At 37.8% G+C, this 21,244-nt stretch overlaps 1 protein-coding gene across 1 annotated transcript; it reads left to right on the top strand.

The window, feature by feature from the left end:
• The first annotated feature begins 3,928 nt into the window (after positions 1–3,928).
• On the top strand, positions 3,929–15,904 carry LOC146484455 (uncharacterized). Its single transcript, XM_085104481.1, has 9 exons — positions 3,929–4,120; positions 6,587–6,701; positions 8,114–8,602; positions 8,994–9,207; positions 9,832–11,186; positions 11,813–11,953; positions 12,588–12,724; positions 13,764–13,926; positions 14,597–15,904. Exons 2-9 carry the CDS (start codon positions 6,599–6,601, stop codon positions 14,791–14,793), a joined length of 2,799 nt encoding a protein of 932 aa, XP_084960607.1. The 5' UTR covers positions 3,929–4,120; positions 6,587–6,598; the 3' UTR covers positions 14,794–15,904.
• The last annotated feature ends 5,340 nt before the right edge of the window (positions 15,905–21,244 follow it).

The raw sequence follows: 21,244 nt of genomic DNA, 5'->3' as shown, positions 1-21,244 counted from the left end.
AAAGGATCCTAACGAGATATCAAAATTTAGCTTGACAATGAAGCAAAGAGACACAAATAAAGGAAAATGAATAATCATGCTTTGCCATGTTTACTCATTTCTGTTGTTCAAAGTTCAGTAAATTGAGTGGGATCAGTAATAATTTAGACTGAGAATCGAAAACCGACACAAATCAAATGGGTCAGTAAATCTTTAAACTATCGAAATAAGGTGAGGTTACACCTTTTTGAGGAAGAATTCAGAGGAATAAATGTCCAGAATTTATTTATGAACTTCACGTTATCTTTCATTTGAATAATTGCATCTTAGTTTTCACTAATCACTTGCAATGGAGGGGAGCCGTGCTTACACAACTGCGATAGATGCGGCTTTGAAAGCAGCTATCTGCAATTATCATGTAAAAACTGGATCATTGTAAAATGCAATTCCAGGAATTTGATTGGCTTAGCAGCCATGGTATATGAGCCATTATACCATGCCCGAGGAACAGCGGCCATTAAATTGTCTTCTGGTGGTTTTTGCAAAGCGAATTCAGCAAGATCTAGCAATATTTCTAGATTGTTTTTAATAAAACAATTATTCCACTCGCGCTTGTTGGATATGAGATGATTATAGCCAACTCGGCGCGATATTTGTCATCTCACATCCAACGCGCGCTCGTGGAATAATTGTTAAATAGTAAGCAAAAACACCGAACAAATATATAAAGTATTTGTAAATACCAGTAGCTGTATTTGTAACTGGGACCACCGCGACAAAATAAAAGCAACAGATCTTGAAGAAAAGGATCTAATGAGCAACAAAATGTAGAACAAACAATGCAAAAAAGAGAAAAGCTGACCTCACTATTTCCCTAACGGTGAAACCAACCTTGGTTTTTTTTTTGTTGCATTATCGTGTATTAAGCATTTTTGTAGTCATATAGGTTGTTTGTAAGTAAAGCTGAGTGCGTGGTAACGACTTGAAAACATCAAGTTAATTAACGAGGTCTCTTCTTAGCAAAAAATAAATTTATAGCTAAAGATATACCAGAAAACCTTAAAACACTTAAAAAATTAAATGCCGTTCTGATGAAAATTTATAACTAACATTCCGACGATTTTTTAATTTTCCGTCAAAACCTTCTGTTGCGCCTGATAACATAACTTCTTATAATGCTTTCCGAAAAGGAGCTGACAAATGAAATGCAATTTAAATGCAAATTTCAATTAATTTTTGCCAGTGGAATTAAGTAATTTCTTTCTGATTTTTTTTTCCTCCAATAAATGCTTTTCCAGGCGTTAAAACGTTAATTTTTAAATTAAAGTCTATTATGTCACATCCGGTTGGATAACTAAGTTGTTTTCATCATAGCTAGACGTGCTGTCCTTCTACCAGCCGTCAAATTACAGGTATGTTTCTCGCTAGACCAAATTTGTATTTGTGTGCTGTGCTGTCTAAACTTGTAAGTGTTAAAAGCGTAAGAAAAAGCTAAATACGATCAGAAAGTCCCAAAATTGTGAGTAGATATAACTGCTGCCCAGTACATTTTGAAGCACTGATTCCAGTAACTGTAATGATCAGAATAATGCATGCATTTTATCAAAAGGAAAATTTTAATCATGGGCAAATTTGATACGTTGCAAAACGTTATTTACTAGCAACGTTAAACCTTGTTTTTTTCCTTGAAATTTTTGACAAATTGTTTGAGCTCACTTTGCATAGCGAAACAAATGGAATAGGAGAATTTTCTATACTTCGTTTAAAATAATTATCCATGACATATTTTTGAATGCCAGGTTAATTTTCACCGTAGGATCCTTTTACAATTAACACTAGTATTTCAAGCCAGCTTCTATTTGAACGCGGACCAAAAGTGAGAAATTCAACAAAGAGTTTTTAGAATGAGTAATGTACAAACACATTTAGTGCTAATGTGTTGTTATTAATATTTTTGAAGTGAAAATATCGCGACTGTACATGTGATTCCCTGTAAAATTATTTACTGAAGCAAGAACTATCCACCGTCCGGCAAGAAGACTCCAAGACAACTTATTCGAAGGGTTTTGTGGGGCAGTTAATTTGAGGCCAATCCAGCTCCCTCAGCAGCAGTTCGAGATGTATTTTCAGCTATAGAACCGGATATCGCAGCCCTCCAAAGCTGGTAAGTGTTTTTTCAAATGATATTTCATACCAGATGCTGATGTTTTCAAATGCAAGTAGTTTAGACTAGTAAATTCCCTACAATTATTTTAAACGTCGGTTTTCAAAGGTTTCAAGCCAAAGCGTCTAGTGAAACAATGATAATGAAATAAACCTTATATTTTCACTGCCATGTTAATATATAACGCCAGAAATAGCATTTGTTATAATGTTAATATGTACTCTGTAGAGCAAACATTACAAACTCTGGATATGCCAGTCAATCAGTTTTTCCGAAAAAAAAATCTTTTAAAAACATTTTTGTGTGTTACCGTTTTATCGAGCTTCTAAAATTCTGAAAATTCTTAAACAGCGTTTTTATGCAAAAGAGGTTTGTTCGATGTTGGGATCAGAGAGGAATGAAAAGAACAAACATTTAGTGTCTTCATGAATTTCGTTCGTTGGCAAGAGATTTCAATATCATGTTTAAATAAGACTGTAAAAGATTGTGATGCCTCGATAGAATCTCGTTTTGTTTGCAAGTAGTACGCAACAACACTGATGAAATTTTAAGTATAGCTTTATTCATTTAGGTTGTTTATAAGTACGGATCCTTGGCAGACGTGGTAACTTAACTTGGAAACAATACAGTTAATGAACGAAGTCTTCATTGTCACCTTAACAAAAAATTTAAACCTTAATATATTCCATTTAACCTAAAAACAATTTACTTCATTTTTAGGAACTTAAGGTACGATCTCTGTGATGAAAACTGATGGTTAGCATTCTGCCTCGAAGAATTTTTGTGCATAACATCTGCTGCACTTTATAGCTTGTACCTCCTTACATGGAATTCCAAAAAAAATATCTCAAATCTAAAATGCAAATTAAATGTAAATTTCGATTTTCATTTCTGGCAGTGAAATGAAGTAATTTTCTTATGAGATATGTTGGAAATGTGAATAAAGTGTATGTATGTTTTCAATGCTTTTCCGACGTTTAAATCTTACTTTTCAACTCAAAGTTTATCAGATCTCAAAATCATTTGGATAATAAGGGTTGACTTTTATAATGGGCGAGTTGTCAAACTACAGGTATATCTCTCACTATTACAGACCGAATTGTTATAGTGAGGCCGTCGAATTTCAAACTCTTTGGGTGTTAAAAGCTTAATTAAGAATAGTCAAAGCAAGGTGAAAATATCTGGGAAAATTCTGAGTCGATACAATTGCTGCTCAGTATATGTTTGAGGCATTACTATACTGCAATAAATAATGCACGACTGTTATTGACAGGGAAAAATTAATGACCAGCAAACAACCTTCTTCACCATTAACATTAAAGCTGTATTTTTTGTTTCCAAATTTTGATCTTTACCTTAGTTCAGTATGCATACCTCTTTCTAAGGCGAAACAAATGGAAAGGCCTTTTTTACTCTAATTAATCTTTTTCCTACGACCTATTTGAAAAGAAACATGTGAATAATTGTCAGGCTGCTTTTGACCAGTTGCTATGCATATTTAAACACCAACAAACTGCTGTGTAAAGCCAGTGAATACTGAGTAAAGATATCTTTTTTTATTTTATTTATAACTTTCGAATCTCTCTGCCCAAGTTCTAATTTTACTTTTATTAAGCGGACTGAGTCAGGTAAAGTTTTATCGTAACATCCTTTTTCAATTAACACCAGTATTTCAACTTCTATCCAGTGTCAACGACCAAAACTGACAAATTCAACAAAGAAGTCTTAGAACGAATGATGTATAATCATATATTATGTATTTTAATTACATTTAGTGTTTGCATTTGCTGTTTCTTTGGAGGGAAAAATATTAAGCTTTTGAATTGGTGACATCAGGTTCGTTTTCTGAAACGACGGCTATCCATCGTCCGCCAAGGAGACTTCAAGACGCTAATTTGTTAATCCGCGAGCTGCCCTACCAACAGTTAGAAATATACACCCAACAACAGGTTGTGGTATCTCTGTCATCGAAAGCTGGTAGGTGTTTCCTTTTTACAAATTGACGTTACGTTTTCATAAAACCGCTACTTGATGGTGTTTTGATTTGGAAATTACCAAATCTGTTAAATAGAAAGACGATTTTCTAACTTTTTTAGCCAAGGAATCTGGTGCAATATTGAAACAAATTGGGTAATTTCACGGCCATGTCAATATATTTCGATAACAACAGCATAAATTATAATCTTAACGTACACTCTGCAGAGCTTTGAAACTTTTCGATACGCTATTGTTCTTTCCTGAGAGAAAAATAAACATTGTTGAAGAGTGGTTTGCGTTTTCTCTAACGTCAGTCGAGCTTTTGAGTTGAAATTCTGAAAATTTTGAGATAGCGTATTTGTAAAACTGAATAGAAATAGAGAATGGAAGTGGGAAAAGGAGGTTTGATTGATATTTGCATCAGAAAGGAATCAAATAATTCAACAAAACAAAGAGGCTCAAGTCGGAAACTCAAGCCACTAGAATTCGATTCAAACATGCAACAACAGCAATTTTTTTGTACTCTTGCCATGATTAAAGTAGTTTTTTTTTAAAAAGGAAAAATTAAAATTATCGTCTTCATAAATTTCGCTCGTTGGTCGGTAAGAGATAGGAGATGTGTCTGTGTAAAGATTGTGTAAAGTTTCTTGTTATTCTTTTTCCTGAATCTTGACAGCCTGTCAAACACACTACAGTGAATTTTGCTGTCATAAAGCCAAGTATGGACTACAGTTGTTTAAGCGGTTAATCTGAACAGGCTGACGTTTCAGAATACATCAGTTTAGAGATTGCAAACGAAGTCTAGAGCCAAATGATGATGACTTAAAAAATTGGGTACATGATCTGACCGCTAAGAGAAAAAGGAGTCGCTGAAATTGTAATAATTCAAATTGAGTTTTGATTTCTGAAAATATAGCACCCTAGTTACATGTAAATAAGGTTGAACATCCAACTTGTGTACCCAAGCTGGCTTTGCCTTGGTAGCATCAGGCAAATTAGCCATTTGCTACGTTCTTATTGGATGGTTAATCTATTATTATGAATTATTAATGTAATTAGTGAATGTCTCTCTTGAAATAAGTCCGAAGAAAACGACACTCTTTTAGTTGATTGTGGCTACTGTGACTGATGAAAAGGTTTAAATTCGAGGGATTAGTTCTACAACCCGTGATGGCTGTTATGAAAACACGATTCTGATGCTTCAATTAACGCTTCCACCAGTTAGTCATCGTCATCTCAAGTTTGTCATAAATATACATTTCATTTGTCCGGAGGTTAACTTGCTAAACTTTGTGGCATTTTCGCCTAGTTGCAAAATGCTTTCATAGTAAAAATTGTCGCCCAAGAAACGCCTAAAAACAGTAATAATTATGATTAAAATATTACCTTATTTCTTGCTGTTCTAGATTTTTTTTTCCAAAAATAGATAGCTGAGAAAAATTAGTGGTTAATCTTGGTTTTTTCGCCGGCTTCTGAGAGTATCTATTGCTTCGTTTAAAAATATTAATTTTATCACGGCTGAATTCCTTAGCTGAGGTACTTTTTCTGTGCAACAAAAATCATTAATCTTAATGACATATATTATATCAGCTACGCCGTGATTATATCATTAAATGCGTGCTGGTGTGTTTTCACAACAACAAAATGTGATTGGAGAAGTTCTTTTTTATCTACCCGGGATCTTTTGAAAAAAAAAAAAAAAAACGTCTTCAAGTTCTTTGGACCGCTAAGCACAGTGAGTAGTGCATGAAAAGGCAAATTTAAAATAAGTTTTTAAATTTTATACTCCAGCACAGTGTTTTCAGAAACTCAATACGGACACCTGTTTCTAACATTTCATGCTTGCTGAATTGTGAACGCAAAGTACTTCTTTGTGCGCCCATGGCACGGTTTTAACTTCTTTCCTAAGTAGATTTCATCCTTCGGATTTGTAGAATTCAGAACCATTATTTGAAAAAGGTGCGTGCAGTCATCGACGTTTATTCTTGATATCAATACGACTAGGACACGATTCTGACAAAATTTAATTTATTACAACACTTTATTGCAAAAGTTAGAATGTAATGAAATGAAAGTGTAACAATTTGCGTACGGTCGATTTCCAACCTACCCAAGGAACTCTACATAGCGAAACCTGGGTTAAAGAATTTGAAACCGACAATGAGCTAGGATATCCATGTCACAGAAATAGGGGAAGATGGATAAAAATATTTTCATGGCAGATTCCTAATCGGATATTTAACATTGCTGCTTCTTGTTGACTTTCTCTTTTCATTAAAGCTGTAGTTGAGCAAATAGTTCATGTTGAAAGATTGATTTTTAATTATCGATACAGAGGAACTAGTTGAAGCGCACTACCCCAATACGACCTAAAGTCGGTATAATTTATAATTTTCCTTCAGTTTGTCCCAACAATCAAATTAGTGAATCCTTTTCTAAAGATTTCTTTCTATGCCAACGTTACAGGTGCGTCACAGAATGCTGTTGATTCATCGCCCTATCACACAGGTGGCAGTTATATCACTTCTTGTGGTGCTTTTCCAAACGAATATTTGGAGAGAAGCAAAAGCGCAGAGCACAGGTAAATTTGCAAGAAATCTAAATAATAATGGTATCCACAGTCTTTTCCTTGAGGCTTAGTCGATCATATTTCAGGTATTTTGTGTACCTTCCTAAGTTGCTGTTATCTGTACATCAAATTTCGTAGGGATGAAGAATGACTCAACAACGTTCCAACGGCTGTAATCTTGCACATCCACGAGATTTCTCGTTTGAAACTGAACAAAAACTTAAATCTCATTTCGCGAAATTTTGGGACACAAGCAGAGTAGGAAAGTACTGCTTAATCGCTCACTTTTATTTTTATTACACATAAGTATTCCTTCACCACAGGCAACCTACTCGAACTTTAAAACCGTATTACATGACACATCAGTGGTTCTTCCTTATGGCAGTATAACTAATGGAAGGATAAAAATACGTCCCAAAAATTTATATTCTTTATATTATCTAAACGAAGCAAGGTTACAAGAACCAGTTTATTATTTTTTTTTGCAAGCCGAATGCAAATTTCAAAATTACTAACCAAGGTGCCGTACTTTCGAAAAATGGACACGAAAATTTGTTTAGCAGATTACCGTATTTTTTCTAGTATCTATCGAATGGTTTTTTTTTTTTTGTAAATTAGTAGCCAGGAACTTTTGACATTGTCATTAAGGTTAGCGTGATTCTATAAAGCGACATACTTGTTGCCGATGGAATGAAGCACGCTTAGTTTCCAAATTAAAGCCCATCTTGCTTTAATGTATAGACTTTAAATCTGGGAGGTACTAAACCTTCTTTTTTTTCACGACCTCAGCTTTCTGTTTGCTTACAACTTTACAAGGGGATCCAAAATGAAAAGATTGACACCTCGATAACTAAAAAAGGGTTAATTCTTCGTGAACGAATCGTGAATTACCATTACGGCGTTGCGCGCACTCAAAAGGCGTGTGACCGCTAATTTTTACATTCATACGCGGCTCAGATATATTTTATATTCATACATTTTCTATCATTGTTTTTTCTCCTTGGGTCAATAACTAACTCGCAAAATGTCCAGTTCCCAGTTGGCTTGCAAGCCCTCGTTGATAGCACTGCATCGGTATTGGAGAGGTCATGGGTTGGAATCGCGTTCAAACCTGAATTTGTCCAGGCTTTCTTTTCGCAACTGCTGAAATTGAATTCATAACTACCATGAACTCCCATTTATTAATTCTTTCATTCGCAGTTCAAATAGATGCATTTCATATATTTCACCTTCAAAATCAGTTATCTCAAAAGCTTGCTAGAAATACTCCAACGAAACTCTCAAGACGATCGGATTTATCTCTTTACCAGCTTACTTTCCTGACAGTTCCAGTGATAAATGGCCAATGAGTAACCACAGTTACAAATTGTATGAGGTTGTATACACGATTCAAATTATAAAGCACCCTTACGTCTCAATCTTAGGTCAGGCTCCTAGAACAATATCTACGTCGTTGCCTGTACCTCCAACGTTAACACCTTCTTATGGTCGGCCTCCGAGGCCACCGTCGTCGAGCTCGTCAGGTGGACACCCCCCTGGCATTGCGCCACCTCCGGGCTTTCTACCCACAGATGGACCGCCTTTTCCTCAAGGTGGACAGCCTCCTGGCGGTGGACAACCTCCAGATCCTGTACCCACAGATAGTAAGACTAGTGGACCTCCATCACCTCCAGGAACCGGCCAGCCTCCATCAACAGCACAAACTGATGGGCAGCCTCCCTCCCCTCGGTCATCTACTACCTCTGCTTGGCAGCGTTCCTTAACCAGCGGAGGACACTCGGAAGGAAGTCCCACCGCTGCTTCTAAAAGCGTGGCTGTCACCACTGAACCTGTCACCACCGCACCTTCTCCTGACACCTTTCTCATTAGTTCACTTCGCTGGAAATGCATCCCAGATGTAGTCCCAACGGATGGTAAGAAAGCAGTCACCTTAATTCTAAATTAATCTTTATCGAACAATCAATCTATCCATACAGGCTTACTTTTAAAAGGACAGGTCAAACAACTAAGTATTATTTGAGCAGACTTTGAACAAGACAATCAGTCTGTTTCTTTTTGATCATGACTCGTATCTCTGACTCGTATGGACAGAGCTTTTCAGCATTTTTTTTTAAGGCTAACTGATCATGACCACTTTTTGTTTTCCAAAAAAATACTTTGAATATAATCTACCGCCCAAATCCTTTTAACAAATCGGGATGCTTTTGATGAGTTAAAAGGTTTTAAACTTAAAGTTTTCTCTATAATCAGTAACGTGTGCCATGCAATTATATGTATCCAAATATATGTATGTTATTTGTTCAGACCTGGGAGGACCCGACTGGGATCAACAAATCCATCGTTGGTTATTGCGGACTATATCAACTTACAGAGAGTTTAAGAAGTACACTTGCAGCAGACGGTGTGGTGTGGATGAGAGAAACGCTTCTTTATGGATACCAATTAAAGATTTACCTAATTGTTTCTGTGATAAACTCTGTGATGAATTTGGTGACTGCTGTTTTGACTTCAATGCACTGTAAGTCTATGTTTGAATAAAGCGTTAATCATAGACTGCTAGCGTACATGTAGAAATGCGACCGTAGCCCTACGCAATTTCTATCAACTTCACGTTTCACGAAAAGTGTTAATAAATGACCAGATTTTGTTTATCTTCATGTTTAACTTAAGCAAGTAAATTTTATTAGTTTGAAAGTCATAAAGATCTTAATTTCTTGTTTCTCAAAAAAAGGCAAACAAAGCAAAGCAAAAAAAAAAAAAAAAAAAAAAAATATACCAACAACAACAACAACAAAAAAAAGTGAATGACCCTCGATTATATCCAAAAGGTGACTGCAATACTTTCCAGTGAAACGATAAACAGGAAATACATGTGGCTTCTAAATAACAGAGGAAGTAGCTGGACGTGTTGCCGGACTCAAGTTCCCCTATGAGCGTTTGCTGGAGTTTTCTACTCGACAACCCTGAGTTCAATCCCTTGGACACGCTTGTCACCAACAAGCTGCCCTGCCTTCTGCCAGATGGGATTTTTAATCTGTTGCGTTAAGTTTGAATCATTTGTTTTCCGTTAGTTTGAGTGGAGTGCCTGCAGTGCATTTACAAATGTTACTTTTTTACATGACGCAATTCATGTTCCCAATAGGTGCAGAAGAAGTGTTAACCCTCAGGGAAATCCGCTGAGTCGGAAAAAAACCTGCTTTCCTCTCAAGAACGGCGCAACTGCAAGGTACTTAGGTTATGCTGTCTCGAACGCGTGTCCAAAGAACTGGACAGAAATGAGCGTACGCCAAAAATGCAAGGATGTTAACCAAAGTGATCTTTTAAATAACTTGCCTGTGTTCGACAAAGACACTCACATCACCTACAGAAATATCTTCTGCGCAAGATGCAACGGTGCTGTGAATACGACCTACTGGATGCTTCAATTCGATTGTAGGAAATGGTTTAACTCATCAGCTTTTAATTTGAGCGATAGCATGGACGTTTTGCACACGAATTGCACAGTTACAAAGAGTCCGGCTTTATTTCAGCAGAAATATTTGGAACGATGTATCCCTCGTTTCGACGACTGCTTCAAGGTTAGCCAGGAAAAGAATCAATCTTACTGCCAAAAAGAATGTCTGCGGTACGCTTTCCCATTTTGTAAACGCGCTGAAGGAAGGATTACACGATTTAGGAACCCGCAATGCGCCCTGTGTAACGGCCTTAAACTATATGATCTGGATGACGAATGCAGGGTTGGAAATGGCCCGGTTTCTCCTCCCCTTACAATCCTATTTGATTTTAGTTCCACATCCAAGTACAGTGTTTACGTGGATGACAAAAAGCTGAATCTGCAGCAAAATATCAAGCAAGTTTGGTCCTGTGCCCTTCATGAGGTGTACGACCCATACACTGGAAAATGTAAGACGATCGTCCCTGCAGGATCACAGAATGGGTATAAACAGAATAAACTAAACATGTCTGAAGGAAATACAAGGAACGAAACAGAATTGAGTCAAGACTGTCTTTTCATATCTTTCAACCAAAGTGATTACAAACAGCTACCTAACGGTTCCGTCTACATTAAACCTCACAACAAGATTTACAGCAACACATCTTACACAATTCGCAATGACAAATTGCTGCTGTGCGTGAATTTTTCAAGAAACGCGACAACAACGGAAAGAAAACAAAGCTTCAGCAGCAAAACCAAAACAACGCCTGCATCTCTCCAAATTCTCACTTCTGTTGGCTGCATTGTGTCGATGGTGTCTCTTGTTCTTCTGTTGATCACGTACATACTGTTTGCTGAACTCCGTAACTTGCCAGGGAAAATCGTCATAAACTTGGCGCTGTCTCTGCTGGTGTACCAAGCCATGTTTTTCTCAGCAGTGAAGACACCAAATCATGAGCAGTGTCTGGTGATTGCGGTTCTTCTTCATTTCTTTGTCCTGTCCTCCTTCACTTGGATGAATGTCATGGCATATGATGTACATCGCACTTTTACCACTTCGGGTAAGTTGAGTTCTCCTGTGGCGCCTTCTCGTTTTCTCACTTGGGATGTGAAATTGCCCTAGCACCTCTAATACCTTCATTATGTTCATAAATTGGCCGGGTGGGATGTCATTTATAATCATGATAGGAAAATTCCCCAAGCGGTACCAATGTCTGGGGCATGGCCGAATTTGTTGGCTATTGATTGATTTTGATTTCATCATCATGATCATCATCATCATCATCATCGTCGTCGTCGTCGTCGTCGTCGTCGTCATCATCATCATCATCATCATCATTATCATTTATTTGCCTTAGTAAAAGAAAAAAACATTTAAATTACGGTAATGGCGAGGAGACGTCAAGAAACCACCAGGCTTCTAAGAGAGGCCACCTCGGCTGTCATTAATAAATAGAAAATTCTTATTATTATGTGTCACTGGCTTTTGATGGATCATCATAGAACACTAATGTAGAACGCTGCGATTGTTTAATGTACCTCAGATCCCACAGTTGCAAGTGAAGCCACGGTCTAAGTTGTTTTCAGCTGTGACAAAGCCAATACAATTGGAGTAACTTTCCTCCTCTCCCATTTAGATAACAGCTGTATTTCGGTATTGAATGTATTTTTTCTGGTCTATTCGTAGACGCAGTTGTGTCAAATCATCATAAAAATCACAAGAAACGCCTTATCGGATACTGCCTGTATGGCTGGGGAACTCCGGCATTGGTCGTGTCTATCTGCGTGATTATCGACCAAATTATCAAAAGTGGATATTTTGGCTATGGTGAGTGAGCGTGGAAAGTGTTATTTCTAATGAGACAGTGTTTCGAATCACGGTGGTATAGCTTTCAGAGTGTCGCAATCTAAACAATCTCGGCGATAGTAGTCCGAATTAGCTGTTAGATTGCCAGAGACGATGTACTCAACGACAGCCTCTCCCTCCCTCCCTCCTCCTCCTCATCCTCCTCCCCCCTTCCCTCCTCCTCCCTCCTCCCTCCTCCTCCTCCTCCTCCTCCCTCCCTCCTCCCTCCTTCTCCCTCCTCCTCCTCCTCCTCCTCCTCCCTCCTCCCTCCTCCTCCTCCTCCTCCTCCTCCTCCTCCTCCTCCCTCCCTCCCTCCCTCCTCCCTCCTCCCTCCTTCTCCCTCCTCCTCCGCCTCATCCCTCCTCCCTCCCCCCTCCGTCCTTCCCTCCCACCCACCAAAAAGCCAACCCGGCATTTATATTGAAATCCAATCGTCTCACCGATCCACATAGTAATGAAGCGCAAGTAGCACCTGCAAGTTAATAAAATTGTACTCACTGATATGACCTCGACGTGAAGATGACTTCATCATTTAGTTTAGTGAAAAGATTGTAAGTAACTGCTTAGTCGGAGTTAATACTTTGTAATGCAATGTGCATCATTTTTTAATTAACAGGGCAAGGAGAAGTGGCATGTTTCATATCTGAGCCTAGAGGCCTTCTCTATTCATTTGTTCTGCCAGTTGCACTGCTACTGCTCTTCAATGTGATTGCTTTGGGACACACTGTGATCCACATCGTCAAAACAAGGAAGGTAGTAAGACCACTGATACTAAATTTATTACCTAAATTCATTTCCAATCGCCAGAATAGAGAATGTTGTCCTGTCGTTGGGTGACCCTGACGGCTAAATCATAGTGACTCAGTATGTGATTTAGTGATTGAGTAATAGTAAAACAGCGTGACCTTTGTTATTGTTGCTTACTTTCGACGCATAGCTATTATACTAACAACACTTCAGGGGCACCCAATGGGAGTTTTCTCTCAGATCCTTTGAAACGCTATTTTAGGCTATCTGGAGTGCCTTTAAAGCTCTGTAGATTCATTTAAAGCTGCGCTATAATACTTTTATTTGTTCGGTCATTCTAGGGGAACTTGAGTCTTTACGAAATTACTAGGGCATTTTTGTCCATTTCCCAAAAAACTTAGGTCTTGTTTCCTTTCCGAAAATCTTAGCTGACCTTTTTCCGGTCCCCGAAACGACATTTTTATCAATCCGAAAACACCAGGCCTTAAATTTCCCATATCACAAAAGTTCGAGGTGAAAATTATTTTTAGAAAATTGTAGGGGATTAAGGGCCTTCCGAACAGATAATTTAGCGAAACGATCCGTTGGGTGCCCCAGACACTTAGTGGTTTGCAAGTGCATAAATGTATGTAAAGACGAAGTAATGATTAGTAACTAACTCACTAAATGACAAAATAAAACTTCCAACCATCAAATTAATTCTGAATAATTCACGTATTGATTCTTCAACCAACTATCTGATAGAGAACTTCAATGATCATGAAGACTAGCTGTCTGTCGGACCGACTGAGTAAATGAGCGACTTCCAGACTAATCGTGACTGACTCACTATAGTAATTACTCATTGAGAGAGTTCCTCAGCCATGATGACCGCTGTCTGGTGTCTGATTAACCTATCGTCTGATTGACTGACTGACTAACTTAAGGACCGACGAATTGGTTCACATTTGGAATGTTGGCTTGTTTTACTCCGGCACGATTCATTGACGTTCTAGGTATTCGATCGGTGCCAATTTAGAGGATAATTATGTATTTCTTTCCTTAGAGAACCCAAAGAGTTACCAATCAGCGACATGGCTCCAGCATAGCTCTGATTTGTGTCAAAATGTCGTCAGTAATGGGGGTCACGTGGATTCTTGGGATTGCTGCAAATTTCCAGCCTTTGGCATTCCTGTGGTACCCGTATGTTGTTCTAAACAGTCTCCAAGGTACATTTAATCATGCCCCTTTTGTTATATGTGAGGTATTAATCGCAAGATAACGGGGCAGAAAAACATGTTTTAGGGTCACTTTGAATGATCCAAAACCATATTTGAATTGATGGAATCGTTAAAATAATGATTCAGATGTATTAACAATAACCCTACTAGTGCACAGAAATGATTATTAATTATGTTTGGCTGCGGATGGCTTGGATGGAAATGGATTGCAACCTGAAAATATTGCCCAATGTTTTTTCCACTTCATCCTGTGTTTTTTGTATAGAAATTACTAAAGTTAGTTCTTCCTTGGTGCTCAAGGATCAATTTCATGTTAGCAAATTAAAATGCAACTAAATCATCCTGATATTGTCCCTTTAAGGTACACTATTTTTACCTTAAAATGGATAAATGATCGTCAAAAATATTCTGACTTTAAAGTGTCTTATCTCTATAAAAAGAGATTGTCGTAGAATGCAAATTATCACAATTAAATGCAAAGGTTTTCGCAAGGTCTTGTTTAAGAGTCGCCCTAAAGTCTTGATTTAGTTTTTAGATTCATGTTTTTTTTTTCAGCTGCCTAAGTTACTAAAACCCGTGCTAGGGCGATCTTACACTCATCAATTAGTTATCACAGGTGTCGTTTATATTCTACGATTTATTCCATTATTCTTTACAGGACTGTTCATCTTCCTGTCCTTTGCGGTCAGCGGCAGGTCTCTGGCGCTTTACAGGAGTAAATTTACGATCCTGAATTTCCTGAAAGCGCGCAATGGAGCGAGAAACATATCCAGCTCAAACAGTACTCTACAATCCTTTCAGTGCGACTTAAATTCAAAGCCAAAAGCTCAGGACATACAAGATACGTCACTGTAAACAAAAGACCTAAAACAGCTTATGCAGTATAATAATAATAATAATAATAATAATAATAATAATAATAATAATAATAATAATAATAATAATAATAATAATAATAATAATAATAATAATAATAATAATAATATTCATCATCATCATCATCATCATCATCTTTATTTATCAACATGAAACTAAGCCACAACAGTCGTGTGACTTTACAAGCAGCAACAGAAGTAGGTCAAAATGCTCATTACACATTGTTAAATAAACTGAAAAATACACCTGTTGATAAAGGATGTTTCTTAGCATTCCGTCTTATCGCAGATGGAATTATGTCATCGATTGCACAGTGCACAGTAACCCCTGTTAAGGACACTAACCAGTTCCCGTTTATTTGATTGACCTTTTTTGATCAGACCATAGTTACTTGTCCCTAGTTGCAATGTTTATTCGTATTTTTCTCGATTTGATTGGTCTTGTAATCGGACCTTTTAGCGTCCCCACGCGCATATAAAAGCGGCTGTAGCGTCTCTTTTTGCTAGAGAGTCACCTACGATAGTATTGAAGTTTGGTTTGCGTTTTCTTGAATCCTTGCAATTGGCACAAGTGGGACCGATATGTAAGTAATTTTTTATTGTTGTTAAGTTAGATTTCATTATGGGCGAATGTACACAAACGGATTATTGTACAATCAACCACAAGAGGGATTAATCGCTTCATAGCCGCCAAAGGCGTCAATTGGATGGAAACGCATTTATCAGGAAGGAACGCCCACTAAGTTTTAAGTTAGAGAGCGCTAGGCTCTAAATCAGTTCCTATTATTATTCTAGAGCACGACTATTGATCGGAACTCGATTAGTTTTAGGATACTTTTATGCTAGTTAATTGTTTATGTAATTGTGAAAGCCGCATTATCGTCGCTAGGACCTAGTTTTGATTGCGCGTCTATTTCGACTTAATTAGTAGAGTTTCGTTGTATTGTATTTCAGTTTACGGTCGTATTGGTCGTTTTGGTCGTTTGATCGTTTGGTCGCTTAACTGGTCGTTTTAGTTGGTCGATTTGGCATTTTGGCCTTTCTGTACTATTGGTCGTTTTTCGTTGGAATAAATCACCGTTAACCGTCAACTTTGGTTCTCCGTGGTTCTTGACCTTTTGAGTTTTATGACCCGTAAAGTAGTCCCTAAATGCTTCGCCGCGACACGACTTGAAATCTTGAACTTTTGGATCATTGATCTTTCTTGTCAGTCGCTGCAAGCGCCACAACCCCTGTCCCTTGGGAGGCAATACTTCATCAAGGACAAGATGGGGATTTTCCGTACTGATATCCCACAGCTTGCGGTGTTGGTTCCTGCTTGCTTCAAAAACTGTTTACAAATTACAAGTGTAACCAAACTGAAAGGTTAGGTCAAGAAACTTGTCTATGCAATCGAGATATTTGCCTTGAAATCCCCTGTAGTTGGACTTTTAATTATACATCTACATGTTCTCGCTTTTTTTCTTAGCTATTCAAAACTTTTTGCCGTCCTTGTCAGACTCGCCGGTTACTTATCAATTTTAATTTGTAAGTACATTCTATACCCAAACCTGTTATGAATGCAAATGGGGAAGTGGTCAAAACTATTATACTCGAACATGACCCAGATGGTAGCCTGCACCCCCTTTCTAGTCCAGTCATTTTATGAAGAAAATTCGGTCAACCTGCCACTAATTGCAACAGAAGGTATTTCAACGGTTTTATACTCAGAAATGTATCCTTAATAACATACCAAAAGTCCCAAAAAATCCCATTAGGGGAAGTTACCAAAAAACGGGATTTATTATGAAGCTCTGAGAACCGTTTTACGACGGCATGGGAACGAGGCTGGCTTATACTTTTTTTATATAATGCGCGTGTAAAGATCTTAAACTTAATAAAATGTTATGAAATTTCGTGTTTAAATGTTCAATTTAATGTGTTCCTAATACTTTAAGTAACAGAAGATATTGTTTTGGTGAAAAAAAAGCTGTACTAGCGAAACGCTTAATATATTGGTGAAACTTTTAAGTCTGCTTTTTTGGGTAGAGTGTTGTTTTGTTTTGTTTTTGTTTTCAAGTTTACACTTGCCGAATTGATTTCGTTTAGGTTTTAAAAAAAATAATTTAATTTAAATATGTTGTAAATTATTGTGGGAAACGTTGCGGGTTCACTAGAAGTCAGTCTTGTAGGAGCTGGCGCCTTCGCTGTTACACATGTACGTTTCACTCCGGAGTGTTTGTGCTTGCCTTGCACGTTTGTAATATTCAGTTTCTGTCAAGCAAAATGGCTAGAAGACGTGATTCTGCAATGTTTAGTTCTGGTAAGACACACTCAAGAGTACCTACAATATTCTTAAGTTCTTATAACAGTAAATTGAATTAAGTACTTCTTCACACTAAACATGTGTCTTCGGAAACGGTCGACCTGCATGAATAAATAAAACATGCACAAACACCGAGATCATTACAAAAGATACAGACACGTAAATCCTATTAATTGCGATTCTTTAGAAAAAGACATTGTACACCTTGCGGAATATTTTCAATCAGATTTCTGATATTTACACAACGGAAAAACATGCAAGTACACATCAAGTGACCAGTGTACGAGATTCCGATGTCAAATATTCTTACAAAGCATTTTCGTAAAAACAAAGTAATTTGATAAACATTTCTCAATTAAAAACTTTAGATATCAAAGCCATCAGTTAACTACAACAAGTTAGGGGCTGCAGCTGTGCTGAAAAGCACCCAGTCACGTTTTATTTTCCCGTACAATTTGTGGTCAGTAATAATTTTTCCCGCGAAATTCTCAACCGGATTGAAGTCCGCGGGAAATTGCATACAGACAAATCTATAGAAAAATCAGAAAGAGGCGTACAACGTCTTGCACAATCATGTCGTTAAAGTGCTACTATGACGAAATTCGTGTCTTTCTACTCTGAGCCATTTTTAAACATAAACAAGTAGTCTGTATGTGAAGAAGAATGCTGTTTACTATTTTCAAATATCTCTTTTTGTTCCGGAGATATTCAAGTTTTTAAAATATGCAAATTAGCCAAGTGATGACGTCATAAACTCAACCGAATGTTGATCAAATATTATAATGAAAGATATCTCAGCCAATTTGTATCAGAAATGCTTGATTCTTTGCAGTTACATTGTTACAGGTGCGCTTCATAATATGAGCTTATCAGTTTTGTTACTATGGCAACATACTGGGTTCCAGTCCTCCCTGATACTAAAGGCTTTGCTGGCCACCTTTGGCGTTCTATTTTGATATTTGCCAATGGTGCCTCATCTGCATGATCCAGCAAGCGTATAAATATGTTAGGTCGAGTTCGTTGTCTTGTTAAATGTTTTTCAAGCTGAAAATCACTAAAATATTGAAATCAGGTTGGAGGGGACTGGAAAAGAGTGAGTTGCCATGGGAACCTAATTTTTTAAAGCCGTAGGTGTATTGCCTTAGGAACTATTAGCCTGCCAGGTTTCAATGGTCTCTGCTGTAAATTGACTGAGATAGCTCTATTTATATACTTGATGTTATATTGAGTTGAGAATATGACGTCATCAGTCATCTCATTTACATATTTTACACAATTTTTAAAGTTAAATATCTCCGGAACCAATGCAGATATTTAGAAACGGTAAACGGTGTTTTTAATCTTTCCTAGAATTCTATGTGATAAACCTTAAAATTCAAGAGGTAAAAATTTGATCATAGTAGCACTTTAAACCTGTGCTAGCTAAATTGTCTGCCCCAAAAAATAAATTTCTGATTGTTTTTCTTGATTGTTTTTTGTTTTTTTCACGAAAATTTTTTGAAAAACATAATATTTTCTAGCATATTTCATTGAACGAAAATTGCATCTAAAACCACGACAAGGTCTATTAAGTATGCTTGGTACATTCTAAGTTGCATCCTGATTATTTTTTAGACCATCAAGAATCCTAAAATGGATGACAAAATCACTTGCGCAATTTGCCAAAAATTACTTGATAACGTAAAGGACGTCGTAACTCTTTTGTGAGAAGGGAAGGGAGGGTATTAACTGGGCAAGCATAGAGCGCAATGACATCATTCAACCTACTCCGGTCAAAAGGTACACCAAACATACCGCCGCACATACTGCCACCCAACTAACATCACCAGAGCTAAGAAACAGGAGAGTACCATTTCACAATTATCAAGTAGCCGCCGTTCTTTTGATCGCAAGGCTGAAAAGTCTTTCAACTTTAAAACTGACTGTTTATTCTGTAAAACGAAAGTTGATTTTGAGGAACCTGAAAAGAGAAGACAAGGGGGTGTGTTCAGGGTGACAACCCTCGACACTAAAGATACTGTGTAACAAACCTGTTCCGAAAGGAAAGATGAGTGGGCAGAAGGGGTACATGTTCATGATTTGCCAGCGGCCGATGCCATTTATCATCAGGCGTGCAGCGTGAACTTTAGGACCAAAAAGCAAATCCCACTGCTATTTGCCTCAGAACATCCTGGTTTTAAGAAAAGAAAAATTGGACGAATTTTACGATAACCCGTCAAATCAGGTGCGTACCCATGGGAGGGTTCCAGGGGTTCCGGAACCCCCCTAAACGAAACCAGCTTTTGCTCGCAGTTATAGAAAAGGAGGCTGCCGATAGAAAGAAAACAACGCTTTTGAGTCTACACGATGGGTCGAAAGGCATGAAGCATACGAGGTATTTTTTGACATGTTACCTTCTGTCGTCAAGACACTTGAGGCCATCTCCCATGAGCGACTGTTCCAAAACCAGTACAGCAACACTCCATGGAACTGGAATAGTGAAAGTCGAAATAAAGCGTGTTCGCTTTTAAATGCTGTATTGAGGTTTCCCTTCCTCATCACTCAAGTTACTGCTATGAAGTACTTATCGTTCGTAAACCCCTGAGCATTAGGCTACAGAAACACGACATTGATGTGTACGAGGCATACCGCCAAGTTGATGACCTCAAAGGCGACCTCAAACTATCCTGAGAGCAGATTGACGCCCGGTTTTAACAATGGCTTGAGACAGCTGCTACTCTTGCAAGAAAAGTCAGCATCGAACCCTCTATTCCAAGGCCGACAGGAGCATCGCAGTAACGTGGGACGTGGAGGCAACGACGCCCGAAGAGTATTTCAAGAGGGCTCTTGCAATTCCCTTGCTAGATCACTTAGCTACCCAGAAGGACTACTGTCTCGATCAGCTCAAAGATGCACTTTAGTTTTATGGCCTCAGGTCACCGACTTTGAACTCCTCCGTTGCGCCGAAAATAGCTGCAATCTTCACTACACAACGCGGTTAAAGCTCTGGCTAAATGCGACCATGATTTCTATCCCAACACTCACAAGTTGTTACGAATCCTCTGCACCCTAATAACCTCTTCAGAATGCCAATCTTTTAGCCGATTGTAGGCTTACTTACAGGCAACTATGTATAATGAACGAGAGTTTTCCCTTGCTGTCATAAACATCCACTATGAGCAGGATGTTGACGTTGATGTTGTCATTGAAATTTTGCTCAAAAACACCCACGACGCGTGTTTCTCGCTGACCTTCTGTCTACTGATCGAGAAATAATAACAGAATCCTAAAAAAAAAACTGCAAAAGAGCAGAACGTACTAGTTGACACGTCAAGAAATGCTTCTTCTAGTGACACGCGTATGCCTTCTTAACGGCTGTATAATTGAACTTCCTAGAGTGACTGATTTCCGACGAGTTAGAAATTAAAACGTGCGTACGTACGTGTGATATTTTCGTAGATAGTATTGCGAAAGCCTATTCTATTTTTGTCAGACATATCTTGGTTATCAGTATCATTGAAAACCAGTTGTACCTAGTAGCTGGGTACTGTTGGACGATAATGAAATGTTACAGGATGTCTTTAGTACAGACCTTTCTAAGTGAAAATTTGAAATACTGCATGGCTTTGAGCTTAATTGAGCTTATACCATATTAAGTAAAGTTATCTACAAGGTGAAAGTTCGCAGAAGTATCTGAAGTAAAATTGATCAAATTTGGATGAATTAAGTGCATTTCTGGAGATAAATAAGCAGAATAAAACCAACTTCTGGTTTTTAACCTCGTTTCCATGTTGCACCAAATCGGGAGTTATTAGTCATTAAAATTTTGACATGTTTCCGTGCTTGGATCCTTTGGGACTTTTAGTATGTTCATCTAGATACCATTCCTTAATGATTGGCGAAGAGAAACGTTCTGTTGCAATTAGTGGCAGGTCCAGCCACAAAATGACTGGACTATTCTTCAACCTCAAGAGATGGTGTCTATATGGAATAACTGCCCCTCTATCCGGCAGTAAAAGATGACAATAATATTCAAACCTCACTTTTCTTATTTTGCTAGCATTGCGGACTCTTGTTAGTTGGATATTTCTGTGGCAACTCAGATTTTAAACCAAAAAAAAAATTTCCTGTAATGTTCACGAGATAA

Source organism: Pavona decussata, unplaced genomic scaffold (genome assembly GCF_977016875.1).
Source record: "Pavona decussata unplaced genomic scaffold, jaPavDecu1.1 SCAFFOLD_32, whole genome shotgun sequence".
In the NCBI taxonomy this organism is placed as follows: Eukaryota; Metazoa; Cnidaria; class Anthozoa; order Scleractinia; family Agariciidae; genus Pavona; species Pavona decussata.
Note: the sequence above shows the minus strand (reverse complement) of the source record. Positions and strands in the feature narration are given on the sequence as shown.

What these genes read in the sequence shown, in the direction of transcription:
- LOC146484455 (XM_085104481.1), top strand. Translation starts at nt 6,599, where the DNA reads ATGCTGTTGATTCATCGCCCTATCACACAGGTGGCAGTTATATCACTT. An exon ending in AGCAAAAGCGCAGAGCACAG is followed by an intron (nt 6,702 to 8,113) that starts GTAAATTTGCAA and finishes TCTCAATCTTAG; the next exon opens with GTCAGGCTCCTAGAACAATA. An exon ending in TGTTTTGACTTCAATGCACT is followed by an intron (nt 9,208 to 9,831) that starts GTAAGTCTATGT and finishes TGTTCCCAATAG; the next exon opens with GTGCAGAAGAAGTGTTAACC.